At 36.8% G+C, this 23963-nt stretch overlaps 2 protein-coding genes across 2 annotated transcripts; both read left to right on the top strand.

Annotated features, from left to right (window-relative positions):
• Nucleotides 1-710: 710 nt before the first annotated feature.
• Nucleotides 711-8895, top strand: notum2 (notum pectinacetylesterase 2). The gene is made up of 11 exons (XM_062996876.1): nucleotides 711-1003; nucleotides 1728-1780; nucleotides 3289-3384; nucleotides 3481-3541; nucleotides 3642-3718; nucleotides 4941-5040; nucleotides 5547-5735; nucleotides 5810-5910; nucleotides 7007-7154; nucleotides 7275-7322; nucleotides 8601-8895. Exons 1-11 carry the CDS (start codon nucleotides 726-728, stop codon nucleotides 8893-8895), a joined length of 1446 nt encoding a protein of 481 aa, XP_062852946.1. The 5' UTR covers nucleotides 711-725.
• A 9722-nt stretch (nucleotides 8896-18617) lies between these two features.
• On the top strand, nucleotides 18618-21821 carry ccr7 (chemokine (C-C motif) receptor 7). The gene is made up of 3 exons (XM_062996875.1): nucleotides 18618-18633; nucleotides 18835-18875; nucleotides 20704-21821. The coding sequence occupies exons 1-3, from the start codon at nucleotides 18618-18620 to the stop codon at nucleotides 21742-21744; spliced, it is 1098 nt and encodes a 365-aa protein (XP_062852945.1). The 3' UTR covers nucleotides 21745-21821.
• The last annotated feature ends 2142 nt before the right edge of the window (nucleotides 21822-23963 follow it).

Here is a 23963-nt window from a genome sequence, read left to right as displayed (position 1 = left end):
ACTCCACTGACCTGTTGCATGCCATGTATCTAAAGTGCCATGTAGGTATTTTGGCCATGTAGGTGTTTAAATCAAAGCTTTGCCAAAGATTTTATGGAGGGAGGAGTTGTTTTGGGACCCGTTTAAGTGGGTAGGGCTTGTCTATGAAATATGGTTGGTAGCGTGCCTGTTATTGTTTCTCCTCACTTTTTCTGTATTAGACATCCAGCATTGGTGTGTCATCAGTTACAGCTTGGACCTGGCACTGGCTCAAAGGGGGATGCTAGGTAATGTAATCCATATGCTAGCACTATAAAACCTAGCACATCCATAATCCAAGATCAACGCTGCACCATAAACTCAGTAAGTGTTTTGCTTACAGTGACCGTGGTGGTCCACCGTACAGAAGATTAGGGTGACCAGGACCAGTTAATTACAAGGGGTAGGTTCCATTGGTAGGTCCAAATATTTGCATTGATAACCAGGTAGCTTATTTTTTGCAGTTATTACTTCTGTATTAGGTTAAAAAGTATTATTAGGTACCACAAATAAGCATATAAAACGTTGATTTAATTAAGTTTTAGTTTAGCTGATTAGTGTTGATTGTCTATGCAAGTAAACTCAGGTTAAACATTTTAACTAAGCCCTTTAATATTTTTAAATAAACATAAGTCCATCCACTTATGTTGAACTATAATTTAATTTCATTTTTGGTTTTGCTTTTAGGAAGTCCTGCTGGGTTTGATATGAAGATACTAGGTTATGTAATATTCCTGGTTATGCTGGGGGGCATTTCATGCCAAAACAATCGAAATGCCAAGCCAAGTGGCAGACCAGCAAAGAAAGCTGGCAGCGCAGTTGTTGAGATTGCTCCAGATGACGACTCACAACATGGACCAGGATCTAGCAAAGATACACGTGGTGGGAACCAGCAGGGAGCATCCGCCAGCAAGTCAGCCGAGGAAATGAAGCTACACCTGCTCAAGAGCACACTGGCTACATGCAACGATGGCACTGCAGCTGGGTGAGCCTCCCCACATTCTGCTTAATACTAAACTTTATTTTTAATAAACAAAGAATAAAGTACAAAAAGATTTTAGTTTTATTTAATTTAAATGTATAGATTATGATAGCTGTCTTGTGCATAGTGCAGGGCTATTCAATTAGCAGCATACAGACCAGATCTGGCCTCTTAGTCTAATTTACAAGATACAATTCTTTTTTTACCATCCTATAAATAAGGGAAAAATAAAATAATTGTTATTTGTTATTCCAATTCCAAGTTAACAGCTTAAATGGTGTGCATACCTGATTTGTTATCTTTGCTACACACTGTTTCATCAGAATGTTGCTTTGTACTTGTTGAAAAAGTTGAAAATATTTAGGAATAAGTCCATGACTTGGTACTTGTTTGTCATTAAAAGTTTATTAAAAGTCTGTGTCCTTGCTGTCCAATTAAAGATAATTAGAATTTGTATAAGACAGAAGTATGAAGCATTTTAAAAACTTTGAACCTGACTTAAATAAACAGAAATTTAGGTGCTAGGTTTGTAGTTGTAGCCTCTAATCTGATATTATTTTGTAATCTGGCACCTTTATATAGCCTGGATGTATTATGTACACAATGCTTTTAATTATGTTTGACAATAAGTTATTAAAATATCCTGATAACACTATGTTCTCTGTATGTCAACCTTTCACAACCTCTTTCTATTCTATTACATTCTATATTTATTTGCCGTCCACAGGTTTTACCTAAAGGAGTTCAAAGGAAGCAAGAGGTGGCTGATATTTTTGGAGGGTGAGTATTTAAAACAAAGTTAATTTTGTCAAGAGGTGTCAACAGGCTTAAATGTTCAGCTCAGTGTTATTTTGACTGGTGACCATTTAGGACGCATACATTTTTGCTTTTTCTGAGCATGTCACGTCATGTTCCTTTATTCACAAGTAAGATTTATGATCTCAGCGCCTGTCAAGAGAAGCAATGAGCAAAGAAATGCTTACATGCATCTGGACTCTGATTTTTCAAAAATAATACAAGAGGAGATTATGGTTTTGTCAGGTGTGCTTTCTGACTTTACAAATAGAATTTACAAATATAATTTTTTAAAGGTGTTTTATTTTGTAACCTTATGATAATACAGCCTTTAAACATAGTTATGCCAAAAATGTTTCATATATAAAAAAGTTATTTTTTTATAATTTATCTGCATACATTGTCAGGTCATTCCAATTGACATTTTATAATTTTCAAAAAAGTTGAGCCGTTTTCTAAACCTCAGTAAAAAGAAGCATCTGTGATTTGTTAATTATCTTGAATCCTTATTTAACTGTAAACTGTAAACTGTTAATAAAAGTGCTGATCAACTAAAATATAATTCTCTGGGCTTGAGCTCTTCTCAGATTCCAAAAGTCAGCGGAAACGTGTGCTGTGGTCAGATGAGTCCACAGTTCAGCTTCTTTTCGGGAACATCAGTGCCCATGGCATGGGTGACTTGCATGTGCATAATGGTACCATTGATGCAAAAGCCATAAATTGGGATTTCAGAAAGACACATGCCATCAAGGCAACATTTCTAGCCACAACGTCCATGATTATTTAGGCAAGGCGATGCCAGGCCATAATCTGTACAGGTGACAACAGTGTGGCTTCACAGACAAAGAATGTGCGTGCTTTACTGGCCTGTCTGCAGGTCAGATCAGTCTTTTATTGAAAATGTACGGTGCAGCATGAAGAGAAATTCGAACCTGGCCGGCCATGCACAGACATAATTGTCTATGTATATATTGGCAGAATCCCTATGATGGATTGGCACTCTATCCAGGGTGTTTCTGCCTCTCGCCCAGTGTCCAGTGTAAAACCGGACCCACTACAATCCTGACCAAAATAAAGCCATAAATAAAAATAAAATTAAATAAAAAATTAAATAAAGAACAGAATTTTGTGCAAAAATGATCACTTTTAAATTGCCTTTACTCCATAAACAGGGATCATTGTTTCTACAAAGCAGAAAGACATAATCTTAAAAATCGAGCATGTAAGCAAATATCGATTCTATTAAATAGTTTTGTAATAATTGAATACAAATATACTGCATATTCTGAGCAACCAAAAATGTATAGACGCTTATTCTTCAGTTATCTGTATTCTTAGTCTCTGACACTTTCAGGCACCAGTCAGGCCCTGTGTTGATAATTTTACTGCATACTCAGTGCAGGTGGTCCATACTTTGAAAGCCTGAACAACAGCCTAACAGGGCTACCCTAGTGAAACCGGATGTCCGACTAATATTAGTGAATTATTTTTAGGTGGTTGGTGCTGTTACAACAAGGAGACCTGTGATTCCAGGTATAAAAATATCCCCCGTTTGATGAGCTCATCTGCTTGGCCACAGACCCGAAAAGGTAGGTTACTATCTGCCAAAACTGCACTTTCTTTTGTGATCACACTCAGGCCTAAATTTAAGACTTCATTTTTTGCTGTGCTGTGGTGTTTTCTAGGAACAGGAATTCTCTCTTCACAAGCTGATGAAAATCCACAGTGGTATAATGCCAACATTGTGTAAGTTACCGAGTTAGACATGTTAAAATATAAAATACAGAGTGACTGAGCACTTGTATTTTAATTATTAGCCTCTGTTTTGTGTGGAATTGGAAATCAGGTTTGTCCCCTACTGCTCCAGTGATGTGTGGAGTGGTAACAAGCCAGCAGCGAAGGCCAGACAAGGAAAAGAAATAGGTAAACTTTCAACACAGAATGTTTATTTTAAAAGTTTACTTCAGTTATTTAATAGGATTTTGTATAACTACATTTTGTTAAAATCTTTATATACTTCTGACTTTTGTATAAAAATGTCACTTAACATTGTATTAAATATATTCATATCCAGACTTGTTTAATTTTCTAGGTGGTGCATTCAGACATTGGAAATTGTTTGCATGCAGCTCACTTCACAAATATTGTCATTTTTTATCTGTTTAAAGCTCTCATGCAATGAGTTTCAATTAAACCTTTAAAACATGTGCTTGTCTTTAAACCTAAACATGCAGTGATATTAAATTCAGACTGAAACCGGATTTTTAGTAATAATGCTTAATGTTTATAATTACATTGTTCACATGTTATTAATATCAAGTCATCAAGCCAAATTTATGCATGCAAAGAAGAAAGGCTCTATAGCTACAGTAAAGTCTAAAATCTGCACATACATCCAAACAAATCAGAACGGTCAGATGACTGTTAATAATTTAGCTTGTCACATTTGGATGGCAGTATTTAATCTTGCTGGCAAAGAAACTACAATTGAGTGGTTTCACAAAAGCCTGAATAAATTGTATCAAGTGCTTGCTTGGCCTAGTCAGTCTTGAGATTTTTAAATTTTGTAGGGCAGTTGTAGCCTACCGGTTTAGGTACTGGACTAGTATTTGAAAAGTCGCTGGTTCAAACCCCACCCCTGCCAGGTCGCCACTGTTGGGCCCTTGAGCAAGGCCCTTAACCCTCAATTGCTTAGACAGTATACTCTCACAGTACTGTAAGTCGCTTTGGATAAAAGTGTCTGCTAAATGCCGAAAAGACCATTGGCCAACAGAAACAGGTCAGAATTTAACCATAATGCTGCAAAAGCTAGATGTTTTTACAGTATATTTCTTAAAGCTATTACTGCCAAAAGCAATTACAACAAAGTAATATTAGATATTTGTGGTGTCTACACGTTTCTCTTCATATCGTACTTTTTATGTTTTAAGAGCAACACAAAGTCAAATTACACCTTGTGTGTGCATTAGATATAAGTTCTGTATATGCCCTAAAATACAGAACTATAATATAATACAAATTACCCCCCACATACACACAACTGTCCAAGCAATGCTGAGTCATAACTGACATAAGTCAGTTCTAAATACTGATGTATACAGCTTTGTTTTGATTTTAACACACCCCTGTGTCTGTGTCATGTCAGAGTACTCCTTCATGGGATCTGTGATCATTAGGGAGCTGATCAAAGACCTTGCGTCAAAAGGACTCAAACAGGCCAGGGTTGTGATGCTGGCAGGAACAAGGTAGTCACTTAGGAAATCAAAGTTTGTTATTATTTTAATAATTTATAGCTCAGATATTTCAATGCAGTATGTGAACTATGGTGCAATTTAAATTAGGCCCTATCACTCTAAGTTTGCTAGGCCAAAATATACTTAGCAAATCGTTATAGCTGTCAAGATACATTTAGATCTCAATAACAAGTTGCTGGAAACAATAGAAGCAGAGGCATTGGATTAAAGGTCTGAAACATGATCTCCATGTAAGGATTAGATCCTGCATGAACAGCTTGACCATCACACTCTATTTCCAGCCCAACCTGTTTTCCACTACAGTGCCATATACTGCCTTATGTGATACAATACACAAGGATATCTGTGTAAGTACCTTTAGGATGGGATGTTGAAATCTCAAGATTCTTATGCACAATTCAATATACATGTGCAAATACATACTATTTCAGAAAATATTATTTTGGAAGCATTTAAAATAAAAAGTTTATAACTGAATTGTTTGATATTACCCATAGTGCTGGTGGAATAGGTGTGCTGCTTAACATCAATAAGGTTGCCAGTCAGCTAGAGCAGCTGAGTGCAGATGTACAGGTTCGAGGCCTAGTTGACTCTGGTTGGTTCCTGGAGAGCAAGCTGCAAAAATCCCCAGACTGCCCGGACTCAGTGTCTTGCACTCCTGTAGATGCTATTAAAAAAGGAATAAGGTAAAGTGTCAATTGTAATCATAATTGCATGAACTGGTTTGACTTAAAACATAAATAACTGTAATATATACCAGATTGTGGAATGGAGTTATTCCTGAGAAGTGTAAGCAACACTACAAGAGAGGAGAAGAATGGCAATGCTTTTTTGGACACAAGCTGTACTCATTTTTAAACTGTAAGTTCTTTCAAAATCACACAATTAATGTAATTTATAACCAGTGTATCAGTTATACCATTATTATAAAAAGCTCACCTTGAGATTATATACACTATATGTGTTTTAGCCACAACAATCGCAAACAGGTGTAAGAAACCAATTATATAAAGAAAATTATATGCTTTAAGCAACAGTTTAAAAAAGGCTCTTTACAGTTATAGCATAACTGTGCCTGTGCACAGCAAGGTTTATAAACATATGAAGAAAAGCTTGGTTTAACTAAAATACACAGAACAGGTTTAACATTAACTGAGGCTTTCTCGACCAACATCAGTGCCCAGCTGTACAACACCTCTTTATACTAAATGAGCACAAACTCAGACAGACATACTTTAAAGTTTTGTGAGAAGCCTTCTCAGAACAGTGTCTGTTATAGTTAAAGATCACACAGAGGTCACTCTATTTTAATACCATTTGTTTTTGAAATGGAATGTCTAACAAGCTCATGGTCAGGTGGCCAATTCTTTTGGTCATAAAATGTATGCAAAATACATTATATTGACATCATGAAAAAATGATATTTATTCATTGGCCACACACCAATTAAAGCAAATTAGAAGATGCAGTCTAGGAAACTAAGGTTAATTTCCTTGCTCAGGGCACAACATTAACAGCTTGGCAGAAATGGGGCTTGACCTTAACTGTTTAAGTCCCTTAATCACAAGCACAATTTATTTTAAACTCTTTGAAAACCACTAAAAGCTGCGGGTTGGTTAGTGACACCTCTGTTAGTTACTAATAGTTTTTCAGTACCATGATGATGCTTTACAACGTACATGCTAAAAAACTTAGATTTAAGAGGTATTATTTCAGACTTTCCTAAAGGACTCAGCAGCTCAGAAACACCTTGTTTACACCTATTAATTTAACATGGCTGCTTATAATGTTTAAACAAATATATCTGCCTCTAAAAACACACACACTTTTTAAAAAGCTTTTGGTGCTATTTTTTATCCACAGCATAAAATCAAAGTAAAGTTGGTACAGTGACGTTTTTTTATAGTGGTGAGTCGGTTCTGATGCTAGCTTTGTTGGCAAAAATGTTTTCCTACAGCTCCTCTGTTTGTGGTGCAATGGCTCTTTGATGAGGAACAGTTACGTGTGGAGAACATTTACATGGGTGGCCAGTCACTTTCTGAGCAGCAGTGGACCTACATGCAGAACCTGGGAAAAGAGCTCAAAAATTCACTTAAGGATATTACGTAAGTTATGTACAATTACAGAGCTGCTCTGTAGATCATCATTTTAATTGTATGAATTTTTTAAGTGTTTGTATAAAGCCCTGACTCCACTAATATCTGTCTGTAATGTATTTTATTCAGCGCTGTGTTTGCCCCTTCCTGTCTGTCCCACACAATGATCACCAAAAGGTAAGGACACCCTAGCCATGCACAATGAGCTCATGCTGCTGTTTTTGTCCATGCATTTATCATCCTGCATTCTGAATGTCACCAAATGCCACCTCACACTTTCACATACCTAGCCAGTTCCCCCCTGCAGGGCACAGTGGTTGCACGGACCTTGTGGGTTAATGTCGATCATAAAAAAACGACCTCATGATTTTTTGTTTTAATTTTACAAACACTATCTGTTTACATGTTTAGTTTGTTTAGTCTGTTAGTTAATTGTAAGATCATTCCTGATGGCAGGTATAAAAAAGTGAATGTAGCTTTCATGTTACAAAAATATTGTTAATAAAAAAAAAATAGTTATTAATAAATAAGTTTTATTTGATTACAAGAATATGAAGGCCAAAAACATAAGATGTCAAAGATGTCAGTTTTTCATAACTATTATGGTTTTAATGAAGAAGAAGACAGTATTAAAACTGAATGAATTATAATACTAAACAATGACAATTGATATATTTAATTGATATATAATTGATGTAATTTACATTACATTGACAAGGCAAAAACCAAGCCACAAAGTCTAAGTAACAGACATATTATATATAAAGCTTTGAGTATTTCCCAGACCACAGTGACCTATATAATTTTGAAATGCAAGAAGCTTGGTACAACCTTGAACCTTTCTGAAGTTGACTGTCTGGCCAAATTGGGCATTCAGGCAAGAAGATCTTTGGTCAAGGAGGTAATCAAAAAAACAGTGTTCTTTCTAAAGGAATTTCAAGGTACAGGGAAAGACCTAATGAATGGATGGATGAAGGGATAGATGGATGGATGGATGAAGGGATAGATGGATGAATGAAGCCAAATCAAGGAATTCCTGAAATCATCTTTGAAAAGAAAACTTCTCATGTGTGCATGCAAATTCAGACTTGGTTGACCATTCATTTTTCAACAGCCAAAACAAAAGAGTTGCTTTAGTGCAAGTCTCTAATGTCCTTACATTAGCCCTAAGACAAAGCCCAGACTTAAACTCCATTAAAATTTTGTATAGACCTGAAAACAGTAGTTTACAGAGTGCAAGTGTCAGTGTGTGAACCATAATGCTTAGATGATAAGAAATAAGTATGTGAGAAATCCCCTTAAAAGTTACTTCCTAAAGAAAGAAATAAGTGAAGTCTAATTAAGTTTTTAAAGACTATTTGCTACATTTTCTAGGACAGCCAGCAAACATTATAAAAAGTATAACAACAATTTATTTTATTTTTTTATAATATCGTTCAATCATGTGTGTTTTAGTAACTGGATGGACTTTCAAGTGAAGGGCACATCCTTGTCTCGCGCCCTTCAGTGCTGGGACAGGGGCCTTCAGGAGGCCAACAAAAACAGCAAAACAGCACTGAAGGGTTGCCCCTTCCACCTGATTGACACATGCCAGTGGCCTCAGTGCAACCCGACATGTCCGGCATTGATCGACCAGTCCACCCAGCAGGAGATGACCTTGCTCCAGGCTCTGGCTAGCATGGGACTTGATCTTCAGAAACTTGGCCTGGACTCACGCAGCACCTCTGGCATGATTAGCAATGGTGGCTAAGAAGGTTAACGTATAATGTTGATGTTCTAGTTTAGTAAATAACTTCATACTTTAAAGATTCATCAGCCAGTCAGCACTGTTGTGTTCTAAAGAGAAAAGTGTTTGAAATTTAATTTAATAAGAGGATAATGCTATTTTTAGCAATTCCTATTTGTTAGTTTATTTGAACATCGACAGAAATGTGTCAACATCAATATATATTAATTATATTAACATAATAATAAACAGGTTAGAATTACATACAGGTATTAGACTGTACACACAGTGGTTGGAATACACCCCCCTGTCAAGCAGTAATATTTACACTGTACTAAAAGTTCACTATTTATGAGGGGTTTGTAGATTATATAAATGTTGATAGAAAACAATTAAACTATATGTCAAACCTTTATCTATTTATGTATTTATTGTTATATCTACACACTAAGATATATTCTTTTCTTTTTACTTGTATTTAATGATGTAAAATATTGTATCCTGACTATTAGTAAGTGTCTCAGATAATTATGGATTATTTAAATATCTAGTAAATAAGTTAAAGAAGCTTCTTCATGTCTAAGTAAGCACTTATAATAAACAATTAATTTCTTTGTCTGCATGTTAATAAAAATATGCATTCTCTTATAGATGAAAACTAAATCTAAAATGAAATATATGCTGAAATAAAATATTATTAAGGATACGTTTTTGAAGTGTTTATTTCAAATATATGTAAAATGTATTACCTATTTGAAATCCTGGGAGTATACATAGTAACAAAAACCTATTATACCATGGTCATGGAAAATTCTGTTATTTTCTATAGTTGGCAGATCATCATCACAATGTAATGATGTTAGCATAAGCAAAATGTTTCAACAAACATTGTACTTTTTTGGAGAAGTGCAAAGCCTGGGAGGAATAAAATGCAAAATATGGATTTATCCAGTACAAACCATAAAGAGTTGATTGATGACTGACAGTTAAATGATGGTTATGTGTGGGGATGGAACATGCCTGACATCCTGGTGTTCATCAGCCCACCTATAAGAAATTTTTGCAATATGGAGCATTATCATTAGAACATGATCAGAAAATATAACTGCCACTAGTTGCTAACTACTAAACTAACTAAACTACTGGCAGCAGACATTGTTGGCTTAAGGCAGTATTTGTTTCCCTTTTATGCTTATACACTATACGCAAATACATTTACAGTACAATGCAACAAACCATATCTGACACATTTTGTGCTCCCTAAACCAAGTTCTGTCATTACCCATTTGCCCTTGTAGAGACAGATAGATAGATAGATAGATAGATAGATAGATAGATAGATAGATAGATAGATAGATAGATAGATAGATAGATAGATAGATAGATAGATACTTTATTCATCCTGAGGGATTTTTTATGCTACAAAAATGTTACAAAAGCCCTGCTTTAAATGTGCTTTAAATGTGCTTTAAATGTGCTTTTTGGGAAGCTTACACACATAAAGTGGTGCTCATTTAAATCTATGCTTTAATTTGAGCTTTATTTTACTGTCACCGTTCTATGCTGGTGCTGTCCAAATTTGACAGCCAGTAGAAAACAAGAATTTAATTTTTTATTATATACTTATTATATACCTCTAGGTCATATATCCATATAAATTACTTACAATACACAGTCTGATGTATTGAACTGTTTTGAAGTTAAAACTATATAAATATGAGCAAAAAGGCATAAATGTGTGTGGGTAGTGGTAGCTCATCTGCTCAGTTACCACTGTTGGGCCCATGAGCCTTTAACCCTCAATTGCTTGGATTGTATACACTCACAGTTGTAAGTCGCTTTGGATAAAAGCGTCTGCTAAATGCTGAAAATGTAAAATGTTAATATATTTATGAGCATAAAAAAGTGTTTAAAGGGCACTTGCATGGCACAGAAGTAACTGCTAAGATTCAGGGATCTGGGGTTTGAATCTCAGCAATGCTATCAGCCAGTCAAGTGTCTAGATTAACTTGACTGGCTAATGTTTGATAGGAACAGCCTAGCTATTAGGAAGAGCATTAGGAATTCAGTGTGCTCTCAGTGCTGGTCCCAAGCCCAGATAAAAATAAAAGGGTTGCACCGCAAAGGGTATCTGGCATAAAAACTGTGCCAGGTCTGGTATGCAGACCAAGTCCACTGTGATGACCCCTAAATACAGGAGCAACTAAAAACATTTTAACATTTCCCAAAAATAAGAGAAAGTATTTAGACAGTATATTATTTAAATATTCAATATATTCATTGTGTTGGTCCAAATTAATCATGAATAGTGTAAAAAACAGAAGCAATTTAGCTTATCACAGGGCAACACATACTTACAGTACTTCCTCCTAGAAACAATTTAGTGTAGCCAGTTCACGAACTGCATGTTTTTGGGAGGTGGGAGACATGGGGAGAACATGTAAAACTTCACAAGAGCAGTGACCAAAATAGACCAACATCACGTTCAATGCTGTACGAATCTGAAATGTAGCGTTTACAAAAAAAGTACCAGATAGAACATTTATGGAGAACCAGTTTGTTTGTTATGTAGGAATACAATGCCACCTAGTGGTCAAAATACAGATTGGAAACATATCAACTGTTAAATACCATTTAATACAAGTTTACACTTAATTAAAAATATTTTAAGACAAAGTCTACATAAAACTATATTAGACTACAATGTCAAGGTTAAGGTAAGCTAAATAGTTAGTGTTAGCAATTAAAGCTACCCATAACAGGGATAAAGGAACTGGACTAATAATTGGAAAGTCACTGGTTCAAGCCCCTCCACCACCAGGCTGTCACTGTTGAGCCCCTGAGCAAGGTCTTAACCATCAGTTGTTTGCATTGTATTAGGTCACAGTTGTAAGTCAGTTTGGATAACAGCGTTCACTAAATGCTATACATGTGTGTATACAGTATATAGATTTGTATGTAGGATTTTTCACTCTAAATTTCTTGGCAGAACAAGATTTCACTTTATATTAAGTTGTTGTCAGTTGCATGATACAGCAAATAAACAAAGAACATTAATTTAAAAATGATGTGTTTTCGTTTAGCAGGAAATTTTGTTAATACTGTCAAGTATCAAAATCTACATGACCTAAAGTTAAAACATGATTAAACCATTGTGAACTTGCTTTAGCTGTGATGTGTTATATAAACACCACCCAGAAATGTGGTCAAAGTGTGTTTCAAACATGGTGAGTTTAGTGAGAGATGGGATCATCTCATTGCATCAAAATAACAATGGGAATAAAAAGATTTTCAAGACCTTAAAAATGCTTAGAGACACTATTGGGAGTACTGTCCAGATGGTCCAAAATTATGGCACAGCAGCAAACCTGCCTGGCCCTGAGAAGAAGCCTAAAATTTGTCCACAGGACAGTTTGATTAAAACAAGTGAAAACTCTATGCCATCTGTATGACAACTTTTATTTTGAGAACTCAGCATTACTGACTGCAGAAGGCAATAATGACATATACAAAAAGGAAAGAAATTCTTCTTGTTGTGTTCTGTAAAATAAACAAAAATGCTTAAACAGTTGTCATGCGGATTGGGTATCAGGTGGCATAGCTGAAAAAAATTTTTTTAATTTGATTTGGGACGGGACGGGACGGAACAGAGTACAGTTTACACACTGAGCCCTAAGCATATATCTAAAAGTAATAAAAGTCTCCTAACCTCATTTTTAAATAAGTAAAAGTTGCTTGCAGTAATGAAGTTTGCTGTTGTGTACTACTTTGTCTCTCATTTTATTTGTGTGGTTAGACATTTCAGATGCCTGAGAACTGATACCTGCAAGTAACTGTGGGAAAAAGTTCATAAAGGTTAGACCATGGCCACTTTATTTTTGCATCAGCCTACATTTTTCAGTCTTTTCACTTTTTTTTTGTCTTTTTTTATAAAGTGTTGCACTTTAAAGGACAATTGTGGATTTCATTCAGGCTTTGCAATGTAATGCCAAGTTCACACTACACGACTTTTCAATTAGCAGGTCGCTGTACAGTTCACACTACACAACTTGATCTCTTGCAATCGGGAGTCTTTCAAGTCGGTGTGGCTTTCACACTACACGACTGATCAGCGATAGGGGGTTTCACACTACATGATCTATCACCAACTGGAATCGCAGGCGAGCTTCTCTGGTCTCCCAAACTACGTTTTGTCACGAAAACAAACACGAGAAGTGACAAGTGGTTTAATGATACCACGTCCAAAAATGCACGTCAACAAGTAGCGAGCAATCAAAGTTTGTGCGGTAATTAATATTTTTTGCAATGCAGACTGGGTGTTTTGTAGAGAACGATAAGGTCAGAAATACTGTAATAATAACAATAATAATAATAATAACGTGTGTGTGTGTCGATGTATTCTGATACAAAATATATTATGCCCCTGTCCCACCTTTTTACAACTCCTCCCCTGCGTTTCCCCTCACCCTGTATCTTGCGTTCTCATTGGCTGTTCAACATAGCACTCATTGCCAGTTGGGCAACTCAGATCCAGATATCTGACATGCTAGATTTCCGAGCGAATGCCGAGTTGCTCCCGAGCCAGCAAATCTAGCTCGTGTAGATTTAAAAGGCTCGTGTAGTGTGAACGAGGCATAATTGTGAATATTGCACAAACCTTAAAGAAGTAAAATAGTTTTTAAAAATGAAAGCCATATGTTAAATAAATTACGTGTGGTCTAATGAAAGTCAAATATTATTCGTATAGTAATAATAATAATAATAATTATTATTATTATTATTAATTAATAATAGTAATGAGAGAAATTGTTCCCTTCTCACCTGCTGCCTTCACCGTAGCTGCTATAAAACCAACGCCCTTTTATCACACTTCCCCAATCTTTGTTCACTAGACCTTTGTAGTCCCATATTCATATTCTATTCCCACTTGATTTTTGCCTTAATCTCCTCATGTTTTTCTTAATATCTCCCCTCGTTTCTAGTGTAGATAAAGTGTCCCCACAAATATGTCTAGTTAGAGTCTGTTGGTCTTCCAAGCTGCGCCCACACATCTGTATGTGTTAATAATCTACTCTATTCCTGAAGACCCGATCTCCTGACTCCTGTATGGCAAATTTCTAACAGTAATAATTATTACTATTATTATTATGTTAATATTATTATTTATTATTACACAGGTACCGTGACCATCCATGTTGCCATTACACTGGGCACCAAATCGGGGATGGGAGGTGGACAGGGACAAGCATTTCTAACTGGACGGAGGTATGCTTTAGGCAGGGGGAAAAAGACTAAGCTTCTGGCTGGGAAAGCTGCTCAGCTTATAGGCTTAGCCTGCGGAAATGCTTTGAAGTGTTTTACTGTAACCTGTTTTACAGTAACCTGCCGGCCAGCATGGGTATAGAAGGTGGGTACATTGCACAAAAAAGAGGCACAATTCAATGATTTGTGTAAGCAGTTCACATGGTGTGTTAACTTTTGGAAATTTTAGCTTGTAAGATTAATTTGGACAAATATTTGCATGCACGTCCACACGAGAAGATTTGCACTTAAAAAGAAATAGCTGTTTGGTCGTCACGTGACTCACCTGGATTGTGGTCGCAGCACCTCTTCCTGTCACAGCTAATTTCCTAGCAGTGCTACAGTTTTTACAACGACCACAACTGCACAAATGCAACCAAGTGTGTAACTTTCTGTGCACACCTAAATCTGAGGTTGGGAAATGGGGGCACGCTGGAGCTAGAAAATGAGAAACATATACAGTATTGTTTTTGTTGCTGGTATAGTTTAATCTTTCAGTGTTGCCATCATATCACTCATACCCACTTTTAAGAAATGATTTTAACTTTAAGCTGTACAAGATAAAAGGGAAAATGCTGCATTTTTTTGTGAATTTTGGGTTTGTAGTAAAAAAAACATAAGAGGAAGGCCTTGATTATGCAGCAGTCATTTTAAGTGTAGTATATTTAGAGCTATTTTTATTTTATTTTTTTTGTTTTTGATTTACTACAATTTACAGTCAACAACAAAAGTTCGCATACACTTTTAAAAACATCTATGTCAAGGCAGTCTTGAGAATATGATGATTTATTTTGTGTCGGAATGATTGGAACACAATGTTTTTTTAAAGGAATTTATTATGGGATTTCTAGTAATTTGACAAAATACACATACATGGGGCACTCAGGTGGAGCAGTGGTGAAACACACTAGCACACCAGAGCTGACATTTCAAACTCCATCCGATTGGCTGTTGTTCAAGGGCAGAGTGCCGGACGGGACCTCATAACTGATGCAATTGTGACCACTGATTGATGGTGCCTGCACAGAGTTATAGGATAATGTGTTGATCAGGGTGTGGCTCTCCGTACACAAAGCTGATCCACATATGAACTCAACTCGTGCAGGTGAAAAGATGCAGTCGGCTACTGCACACATGTCGGAGGGGGCGTGTGTTAGTCTCAGCTCTCCTAAACCAGGGTGGAGATCCAAATCATTAGAGAGGAAGTGTAATGCAATTAGGTAATTGGATATGACTAGATTGGGAGGAAAATTGGGGGAAAATGCAAAAAAAAAAAACACACACACATTAGCTAGGATTATTAATAGGTGTAAAAATAGTGCATATTGTAGAAAGTTCTATAATGTAATTAACCTTTGTGGAATGGCCTTTTAATTCCTTGTTGATGATTATGAATGACTACAGCTCGTGACTTCTTTGTGTCTTGTGTAACACAGCTAGTGTGTCTTCACACATTGGAATAAGCCCCAAACATTACAATGGGAAAGTCCAAAGAACTTTTGTACAAATATAAGCATCCTAGATCCCAGATCCCAGAGGTACCTGTGCAGGATAGCATTTTAAAGTAGCATTTTAAGTGACGTATGGTAATAATATGGATAGTGTTTTTCCAGCAAAAAAACAACATCCTGTTTTCTGATTGGTTGTCAGACTTTTTAATGGCTCGTTTCTTATTCCTCTAATTGGATCGATCCATCTGGTTGTATCGGTCCCTTTACCATCCACTCTTCCTAACATGACCGTCTTTCCCAAATTGATTCTTTGCATAATGTGATCATAATAAGAGAGCTTCAGTTAACATTTGTTTCCATTGTCAAACCAGTGCCTTAGTACTTTTTTAAATAAGACTATACCCAGGAATAAGTCATGGCATGCTTAATCTTGACCTTATTCAAACCTGTAGTAAAGCACTTTGAAAATGCTGCCCACACATGAACCACAGATGCATGCACGCAATCAACTGTGTACCTGTGTACATAGGTCTGGGGAGGGGGAGTTGGGGTGGGTGTATGAGTGTTTGAAAGATTAAAGATTAAACTGTTGTTTGTCAGAGCACCCAATGGGTGTTACCTGCTTTGTGCTACTTTGTTAGAGTTGTTGCACATTTAATTTACAGACATTGGTCGTTTTTGATGTGTGTTGTTTTTTGAGAAAACGAGAAAGCTTTGATCATTTGGAGTGATTTTTAAGCTTTACAGATCAGTGACAGTGACATTTAAATCAATGTATTGTAAATGGATTACTTATGACCACAGTTGACCAGGCAAAATGTGGACACTTCTGATTACAGCACTTATTTTCACAGTGTTTCAGTCTAAGATGAGAGGACAGAGACATTTGAATTATTGGGGTGGGCAATAACAAAAATGCTGCCTTTCTTAAATACATGCATGTAAACAAGGGAGAGTTCAATTTTGAGAAGGGGCAAAAGGAATACAATTATAGCACCATTTTTGGAGCCACCTATCCATGCTGGAAGTTTTACCTAGCTAACTAAATAAAACAAATCATGTGAGCATTCTGTAAAATAATTCTATGCACCCAAAAAGCAAACTCCAGTGACTCCAGCTATATCTATCTGGATAGCTAGCTGGTGAATCACTAAACCAGTGGTCACCAAGTGAGCTGGCAACTAAAAACAAACACGCAGCTTGCAAAACATGCAACCTGAACTGTGAAACTATAGAAGACTATAGAAGTTTTACTGGATTGCTGGGCAGCACGGTGGCTCAGTGGGTAGCACTGTCGCCTCACAGCTAGAAGGTCCTGGGTTCGATCCCCAGGTGGGGCAGTCCGGGTCCTTTTTGTGTGTAGTTTGCAGTTCTACCTGTGTCCGCGTGGGTTTACTCCGGGTGCTCCGGTTTCCTCCCCCACTCCAAAGACATGCAAGTAAGGTGAACTGGAGATACTAAATTGTCCATGACTGTGTTTGATATAACCTTGTGAACTGATGAATCTTGTGTAATGAGTAACTACCGTTTCTGTCATGAATGTAACCAAGGTGCGGAACATGACATTGGAATCCTAATAAACAAAAAAACAAACTTTATTGCTAAGAGCAGCTAGCTACAAACAAGATTACTTTAGCATGTGTGAAAAAGTGTAATGGTTTAGTGATCAGGGTTGCCAGGTTCAGCAGAAATATCCAGCTCAAAGCTGAAATTAGCCCAAAATCTAAGGTTTTACATACGGTGGAAGAACAGGCTATAAATGTCAAAAGAACTACCAGTGGGCCACTCAGGTGGTGCAGCGGTAAAACACGCTAGCGCACCAGAGCTGACATTTCGAACTCGTCGGTTCGAAAACTCAGCTCTGCCATCCGGCTGGGCTGGACGGCTATATGAACAACGACTGGCTGTTGTTCATACAGGGCAGGAAGCTGGATAGGGACCTCATAACTGATGCAATTACGACCTCTGCTGGCTGGTTGATGGTGCCTGCACAGAGTCGAGGGATAATGTGGACAGGGTGTGGCTCTCCGTGCACAAAGCTGATTCATTCATATAAACTTGCCTCGTGCAGATGAAAAGATGCAGTCGGCTACTGCACACGTGTCAGAGTGGGCGTGTGACAGTCTCGCTCTCCTCAACCAGAAGTGGGGATCAGCATCAGTAGAGAGGAAGGGTGATGCAATTGGGTAATTATATACGGCTAGATTGGGAGGAAAATTGGGAAAAATGAAGAAAAAAAAAAAAAAAAAGAACTACCAGTGTACTACTCTTAAAGCTTCTGGTAATCTTTCTTTGCTTTAATTTAATATTGTAATTTATACATTTTGTGAAGCATTTTGATTACAACAATATTATTATTATTAATTCTGCTATTTTATCATTATATTATCTCTTATAATGATTTCCGATTCCAGTCAAGAACATTTAATAGTAACACAATTACCACTAAATTTGATGTGTGGTTAAATTGTGGTAGAAAAAATCCCTCGAAATCACTTAATAGAAATTGTAGATCTTAAACTACTTGGTTGCTGAGCTTAACCCATCCTACTTTGTACTTTTTCTAGTACTAGTTAAAGTGGATTAACAAGTCATTCTTTTGTGTCTTCATTTGCATTTGACCAACTGGACGTACTTTGTAGAACTGAGGTTTATAAGATAACTGATAATTCAGAGGTAAGTCAGAAATGAATGCATGACAAGTTGTACCATCAAGAGCAAAAGCAAGTGCTGTTAAAAACCACTTTAAACTCTGTACATAATTTTTGTTCTATGTACATTTGTTTTTCTCGAAACAGAATTCAGTGAGGTAAAAACCCTCTCCTCAACTCGTGGCTTTAGAAACAGAAGATGTGGTTTCATGTGTGTGTGTGTGTGTGTGTGTGTGTGTGTGTGTGTGTGTGTGTGTGTGTGTGTGTGTGAGACAAAACAAGTTACCCATCATGTTGTCACCAGTTGTGCAGCAAGTGTAAAACTCACGCTCATTCAACAACAATGAATTCATTCACAGGTGAGTGCAAACCCTTTTAAGCTAAAGTAAATAATCCACTAAGCTGGGTTATTTAAAGCATTGATATATGCATAAATACAAATAAAATACAAGTAAACATGTAATACAGTGTGAACTTTGTTTTATGAGCTTGACTGATTATTAATTCATTCTCCAAGAGTTCAGTTCAGTTTTCTAACTTACAGTTTCTTTTATTGCTAGTGTTTGGTCCTGCTCTGCTGCTGTGGTCCTGTCACTGTCAGGTAATGTTATTAACAATATTAACTCTGCAGCTTTTAATCTTGCCAAATGTCATGCGGATACAAGGCACATCTTACTATAACAGCCTAATTATCCTTTCTTCTTTCAACACATTACTGTGATACATAGTTTTTACATATAGGATCTTTTAACTAAAACTCCTTAAACAAACCTTAAAACCTTTTATTCATACAGTATATGAAATAAATTCTAAGCCCTTTCCAGACGTTTCATTAAGAACAGCAGGCAGTAAATTATAGGGATCTTTAAAAAATCTAATGTTTGCAAATTACGTCTTGGGTTAGGGTTAGGGTTGGTCAAAATGTTTTGTTTGTTTTTTTAGTGAATTAATCTACTGGAAACAAAACTTGTGCATATTTTAATGTGCAATTACTATCATTTGCTGCATTTAACTTAAACAATGAAACATAAAAGGTGGCATATGCAACACTTATGCCGCATTTATGTTTTATTTTCCTCAATATTTTCAATTAATCAGTAAATAAAAAAAATAAATAAGTTAATTTATTTTCACGAATTCACTATTAGTTAATTTAACAAACTCATTTTAACTTTTTCATGATGACCTTACCCCAGCTCCTCACCTCAATCAACACCCCCTTAAACCTGTAAATTAAATTATTAACAAAAATCAAATAAAATGTGAAAATACAGACATATTCATCTGCACTTTGCAAGCATGTTGTATTTATGTACATGTAAACTGATTGAGCAGCTTGTTTGTTTATATACTTGTATACTTATATACTTTTGTTATATACTATATTACTTACATTATACACCGATCAGCCATAACATTAAAACCACCTCCTGGTTTCTACACACACTGTCCATTTTATCAGCTCCACTTACCATATAGAAGCACTTTGTAGTTTTACAATTACTGACTCTAGTCCATCTATTTCTCTACATACCTTTTTAGTCTGCTTTTACCCTGTTCTTCAATGGTCAGGACCCCCACAGGACCACCACAGAGTAGGTATTATTTAGGTGGTGGATCATTCTCAGCACTGCAGTGACAATGACATGGTGGTGGTGTGTTAGTGTGTGTTGTGCTGGTATGAGTGGATCACACAGGACAGTGCTGCTGGAGTTTTTAAATACCGTGTCCACTCACTGTCCACTCTATTAGACACTCCTACCTAGTTGGTCCACCTTGTAGATGTAAAGTCAGAGACGATCGCTCATCTATTGCTGCTAATTGAGTTGGTCATCTTGTAGATCTTCATCAGTGGTCACAGGACGCTGCCCCACGGGGAGCTGTTGGCTGGATATTTTTGGTTGGTGGACTTTCTCAGTCCAGCAGAGACAGTGAGGTGATTAAAAACTCCATCAGCATTGCTGTGTCTGATCCACTCATACCAGCACAACACACACTAACACACCACCACCATGTCAGTGTCACTGCAGTGCTGAGAATCATCCACCACCTAAATAATACCTGCTCTGTAGTGGTCCTGTGGGGGTCCTGACCATTGAAGAACAGCATGAAAGGGTGCTAACAAAGCATGCAGATCAACAGATGTACAGTCAGTAATTGTAGAACTACAAAGTGTTTCTATATGGTAAGTGAAGCCGATAAAATGGACAGTGTTTGTAGAAACAAGGAGGTGGTTTTAATGTTATGGCTGATCAGTGTATACTACTTTGCAGTCTTGCAAAAGTAAAATGTCTCTGCATCTGATTGGTGTATAGATATGACTAACCAGTACACAGAAAACGCACAAATTTTTTTAATTATACAAACAATATAGAATTAAGAATAAAAGGTAAAACATTCAAGTAAATCTTTTATTTTCTGTTTTTCAGACAAGTTTGCCCAATGTGACAGAAGATTTTGAAGCAACTGACTATTACTCCACTGAACCTGATTATACTCAATTTGAGACGGTATGTGGGAAAGACCTCAACCGAAGCTTTCGCGCAAGGTTTATTCCTACAATCTACAGCCTCATCTGCCTCCTGGCTCTCATGGGAAACTTCCTAGTCATCCTCACCTATATCCATTTCAACCGGATTAAGACAATGACCGATATCTTTCTGCTGAACCTGGCTGTAGCCGACCTGCTCTTTGCGCTCTCTCTGCCCTTCTGGGCCACAAGCATAATGACCAAATGGCCTCTAGGGGAGCTGTTGTGTAAAGCCATGTATGGCATCTACAAGATAACCTTCTTCAGTGGTATGTTCCTGCTCACCTGCATCAGCGTGGACAGGTACTTTTCTATCACCAAAGCTGTATCCGCCCACCGCTGCCGCAATAACGCTGCCTATTATGGACGTGTGTCTTCCCTGGTTACTTGGGGCTTGGCTGTGTTGTTTTCCCTGCCTGAGATCATCTACTCGAATGTCAATTCCAACAGCACCTGTGTGGCTTACAGTAATGAGAACGATTATCTGCGCGTCTCCCTGTTGATAAGCCAAATGGTGCTTGGTTTTGTGATGCCAGCGCTTGTCATGATGTTCTGTTACAGCGGCATCATCAGGACTCTCATGCAGGCGAGGAACTTTGAGAGGAACAAAGCTCTAAAGGTTATCTTCGCAGTGGTGGCTGTGTTTGTGATCAGCCAACTGCCATACAATGTGGTGATGGGACTAAGCACAAATAACACCACCAGGTGTGATTTTGACAATAGCCTACTTTTTGCCATGGATGTCACCCAAGGCATTGCCTTTCTGCGCTGTTGCGTGAACCCCTTCCTGTATGCCTTTATTGGGGTAAAATTTCGCAATGATCTGCTAAAACTAATGACTGCTTTGGGTTGTAGAAGCCACAGCCCAATCTTATACTCTGGAAAAAGAAAGTCTTCAGCCGGACTCACAGACACAGACACCACTTCATTCTCCCCCTAAGATTCAAATGAATTGTCCTTTACTCTGGCTTACATTATATATTTTATCATCTTTGTTGTGTCTTTATGCATTGTTTAAAGCTGCCATATATAAATGTATTGTTTAATATTAACATGTAGCAGAATTAGATCAGATAAAATTTGTATATATTTTTAAAATGTTTAAAAAGTGTTTTAAAATTACAAGAGTTTTTGTTCTGCTAAGTTGCTTTTAAAATAAAAAAATAATTGATTAATTTCTAAGCTGTTGGTTTGGAGTCGTGTATGAATTTTTTTTTTAAACAGACACGGCACATCTCTTTATGAATGGACCATACAAACTTGGACATAATTTCAATACAGCATAAAGTATGTGTTGATTATTTAAATACATTGATGGCAATTAAAAGAGAACAAGCATAGCTGGCTAATTGTAAAAAAAAAAAAAAAAAAAAAAAAAAAAAAAAAAAAAGTGTGTAACAACAGAGTATTATTTTCCCCTTAAACCCATTTATGATGGCTGATGGTTAATGTCAATGTCACAGTATCTGTATTATGCAGACACTATATCTAGCAGAATCTAATCAAGTTTCTGCCTTGCTTGTTAAAATAACATTTATACCACTGATTTTTTAAAATAGTTTATAAGTAGTTTTTTTTTTTAAGTTTTTGGTATGACACTGTGTTAACAAATAGCCAGACATGACTGTATTATATTATCATTTATAAAAATGTTCACACTTGAGCATGAACTGTATAGTTTATACATGATTTATTTCTAATTTTCTTTGGAGGCTTGGGCTGTTTATTTTGATTTCTGATTTCTATTTTGATGATAAATAAAGTTTAATATACAAAGGAAATAACCCAAGTGTCTACATCAATTTACTAGCAAACACTGTCTAGAAGGTTTGACAGGGCTGCTTTCCTGGAACAGGTAGTTGTTGCACCATGTAACACTTTTTTGCTCAGTGGTTTGAATTTGCACAAAAAGAGTGCTGGGGATAAAACAGTGGAAACCTCTGCCCTTTGACAGCATATATTTCACATATGTGGCTTCTTAAACTGGCATTGGTTGGTCTGTTGTGAAAACGAAAGCCGTTTTTAATATTTAATATAAACAGAAATGTCACTAAAAGAAGTCAGTGGTCTACAGTAACATCAAAGCATACAGTATTTGCCCCGTTTTTGATATCCTTTTTTACACAGGTGTCACACCAAATGTTTTCAGACACTCATGAAAAATTTGATATTGTACACTAATAACTAAACACATTTTAATTGATTAAATGAAAAAAGTTATGAAACTGATACATTTCTATATAAACTTAACTGTTGAAACTGGTTGTACCACCTTTAGCAGCAACAACTGCACCAAACACTTCTGATAACAAGAGATCAGTCCTACCACAGCATCTAAATGGGGTTCAAGCCAGTATTTAACTAGCCACTACAAAACCTTCTATCAACTATAGCAAGTTGTCCCACCAGAGCTGGGATTTCAAATACATCGTATCGAATCTCAGCTCTGCCATCAGTCTGGGCTGGGTGGCCACATGAACAACGATTGGCTGTTGTTCAGGGTGGGATGAGCCGGACCAGGGTTCCTCATAACTGGTGCAATTACGACCTCTGCTGGCTGATTGATGGTGCCTGTGCAGACTTGAGGAATAATGCTGATCAGGGTGTGGCTCTCCATGCACAAGGCTGATCCACATATGAACTCGCCTTGTGCAGGTAAAAAAAGGCAGTTGGTACTGTGCACGTCTCGGAGGGGGCGAGTGTCAGTTGCAAAGCTCCTCAGTCAGCGGTGGAAGGTTGTATCAATAGAGGTGAAGCGTAACGCAATCAGGGTAATTGGATACGACTAGATTAGGGGAGAAAATTGGGGGGGAAAAACTATAGCAAGTTGCCACCCTAAAGCAGCAAAGCATTACCATACAATTAAACTAACACCTCAATGTTTGACTATTGGTTTGATGTTCCTAATGTAAATGCTGTTTTACATTATGGCAGATGCAACAGGACCCAAGTATTTCAAAATGTTCCACTTTTTACTCATTACCCCACAGAACATGATCACAAAAAATGTAAGTTTAATTAAGGTGTCTTATGGTAAGGCAAGGCAAGGCAAGGCAAGGCATTTTCTTTATTGTGCAGTGGAATTTATTTACACTAAAAGTATTCACCCATAATGATAAATAACAACACTATGGCATTAATGACATAATGACAAACTGA

Source organism: Trichomycterus rosablanca, chromosome 6 (genome assembly GCF_030014385.1).
Source record: "Trichomycterus rosablanca isolate fTriRos1 chromosome 6, fTriRos1.hap1, whole genome shotgun sequence".
In the NCBI taxonomy this organism is placed as follows: domain Eukaryota; kingdom Metazoa; phylum Chordata; class Actinopteri; order Siluriformes; family Trichomycteridae; genus Trichomycterus; species Trichomycterus rosablanca.
The sequence above is the reverse complement of the archived record's forward strand: the minus strand, read 5'-3'. Positions and strand labels throughout refer to the sequence as shown.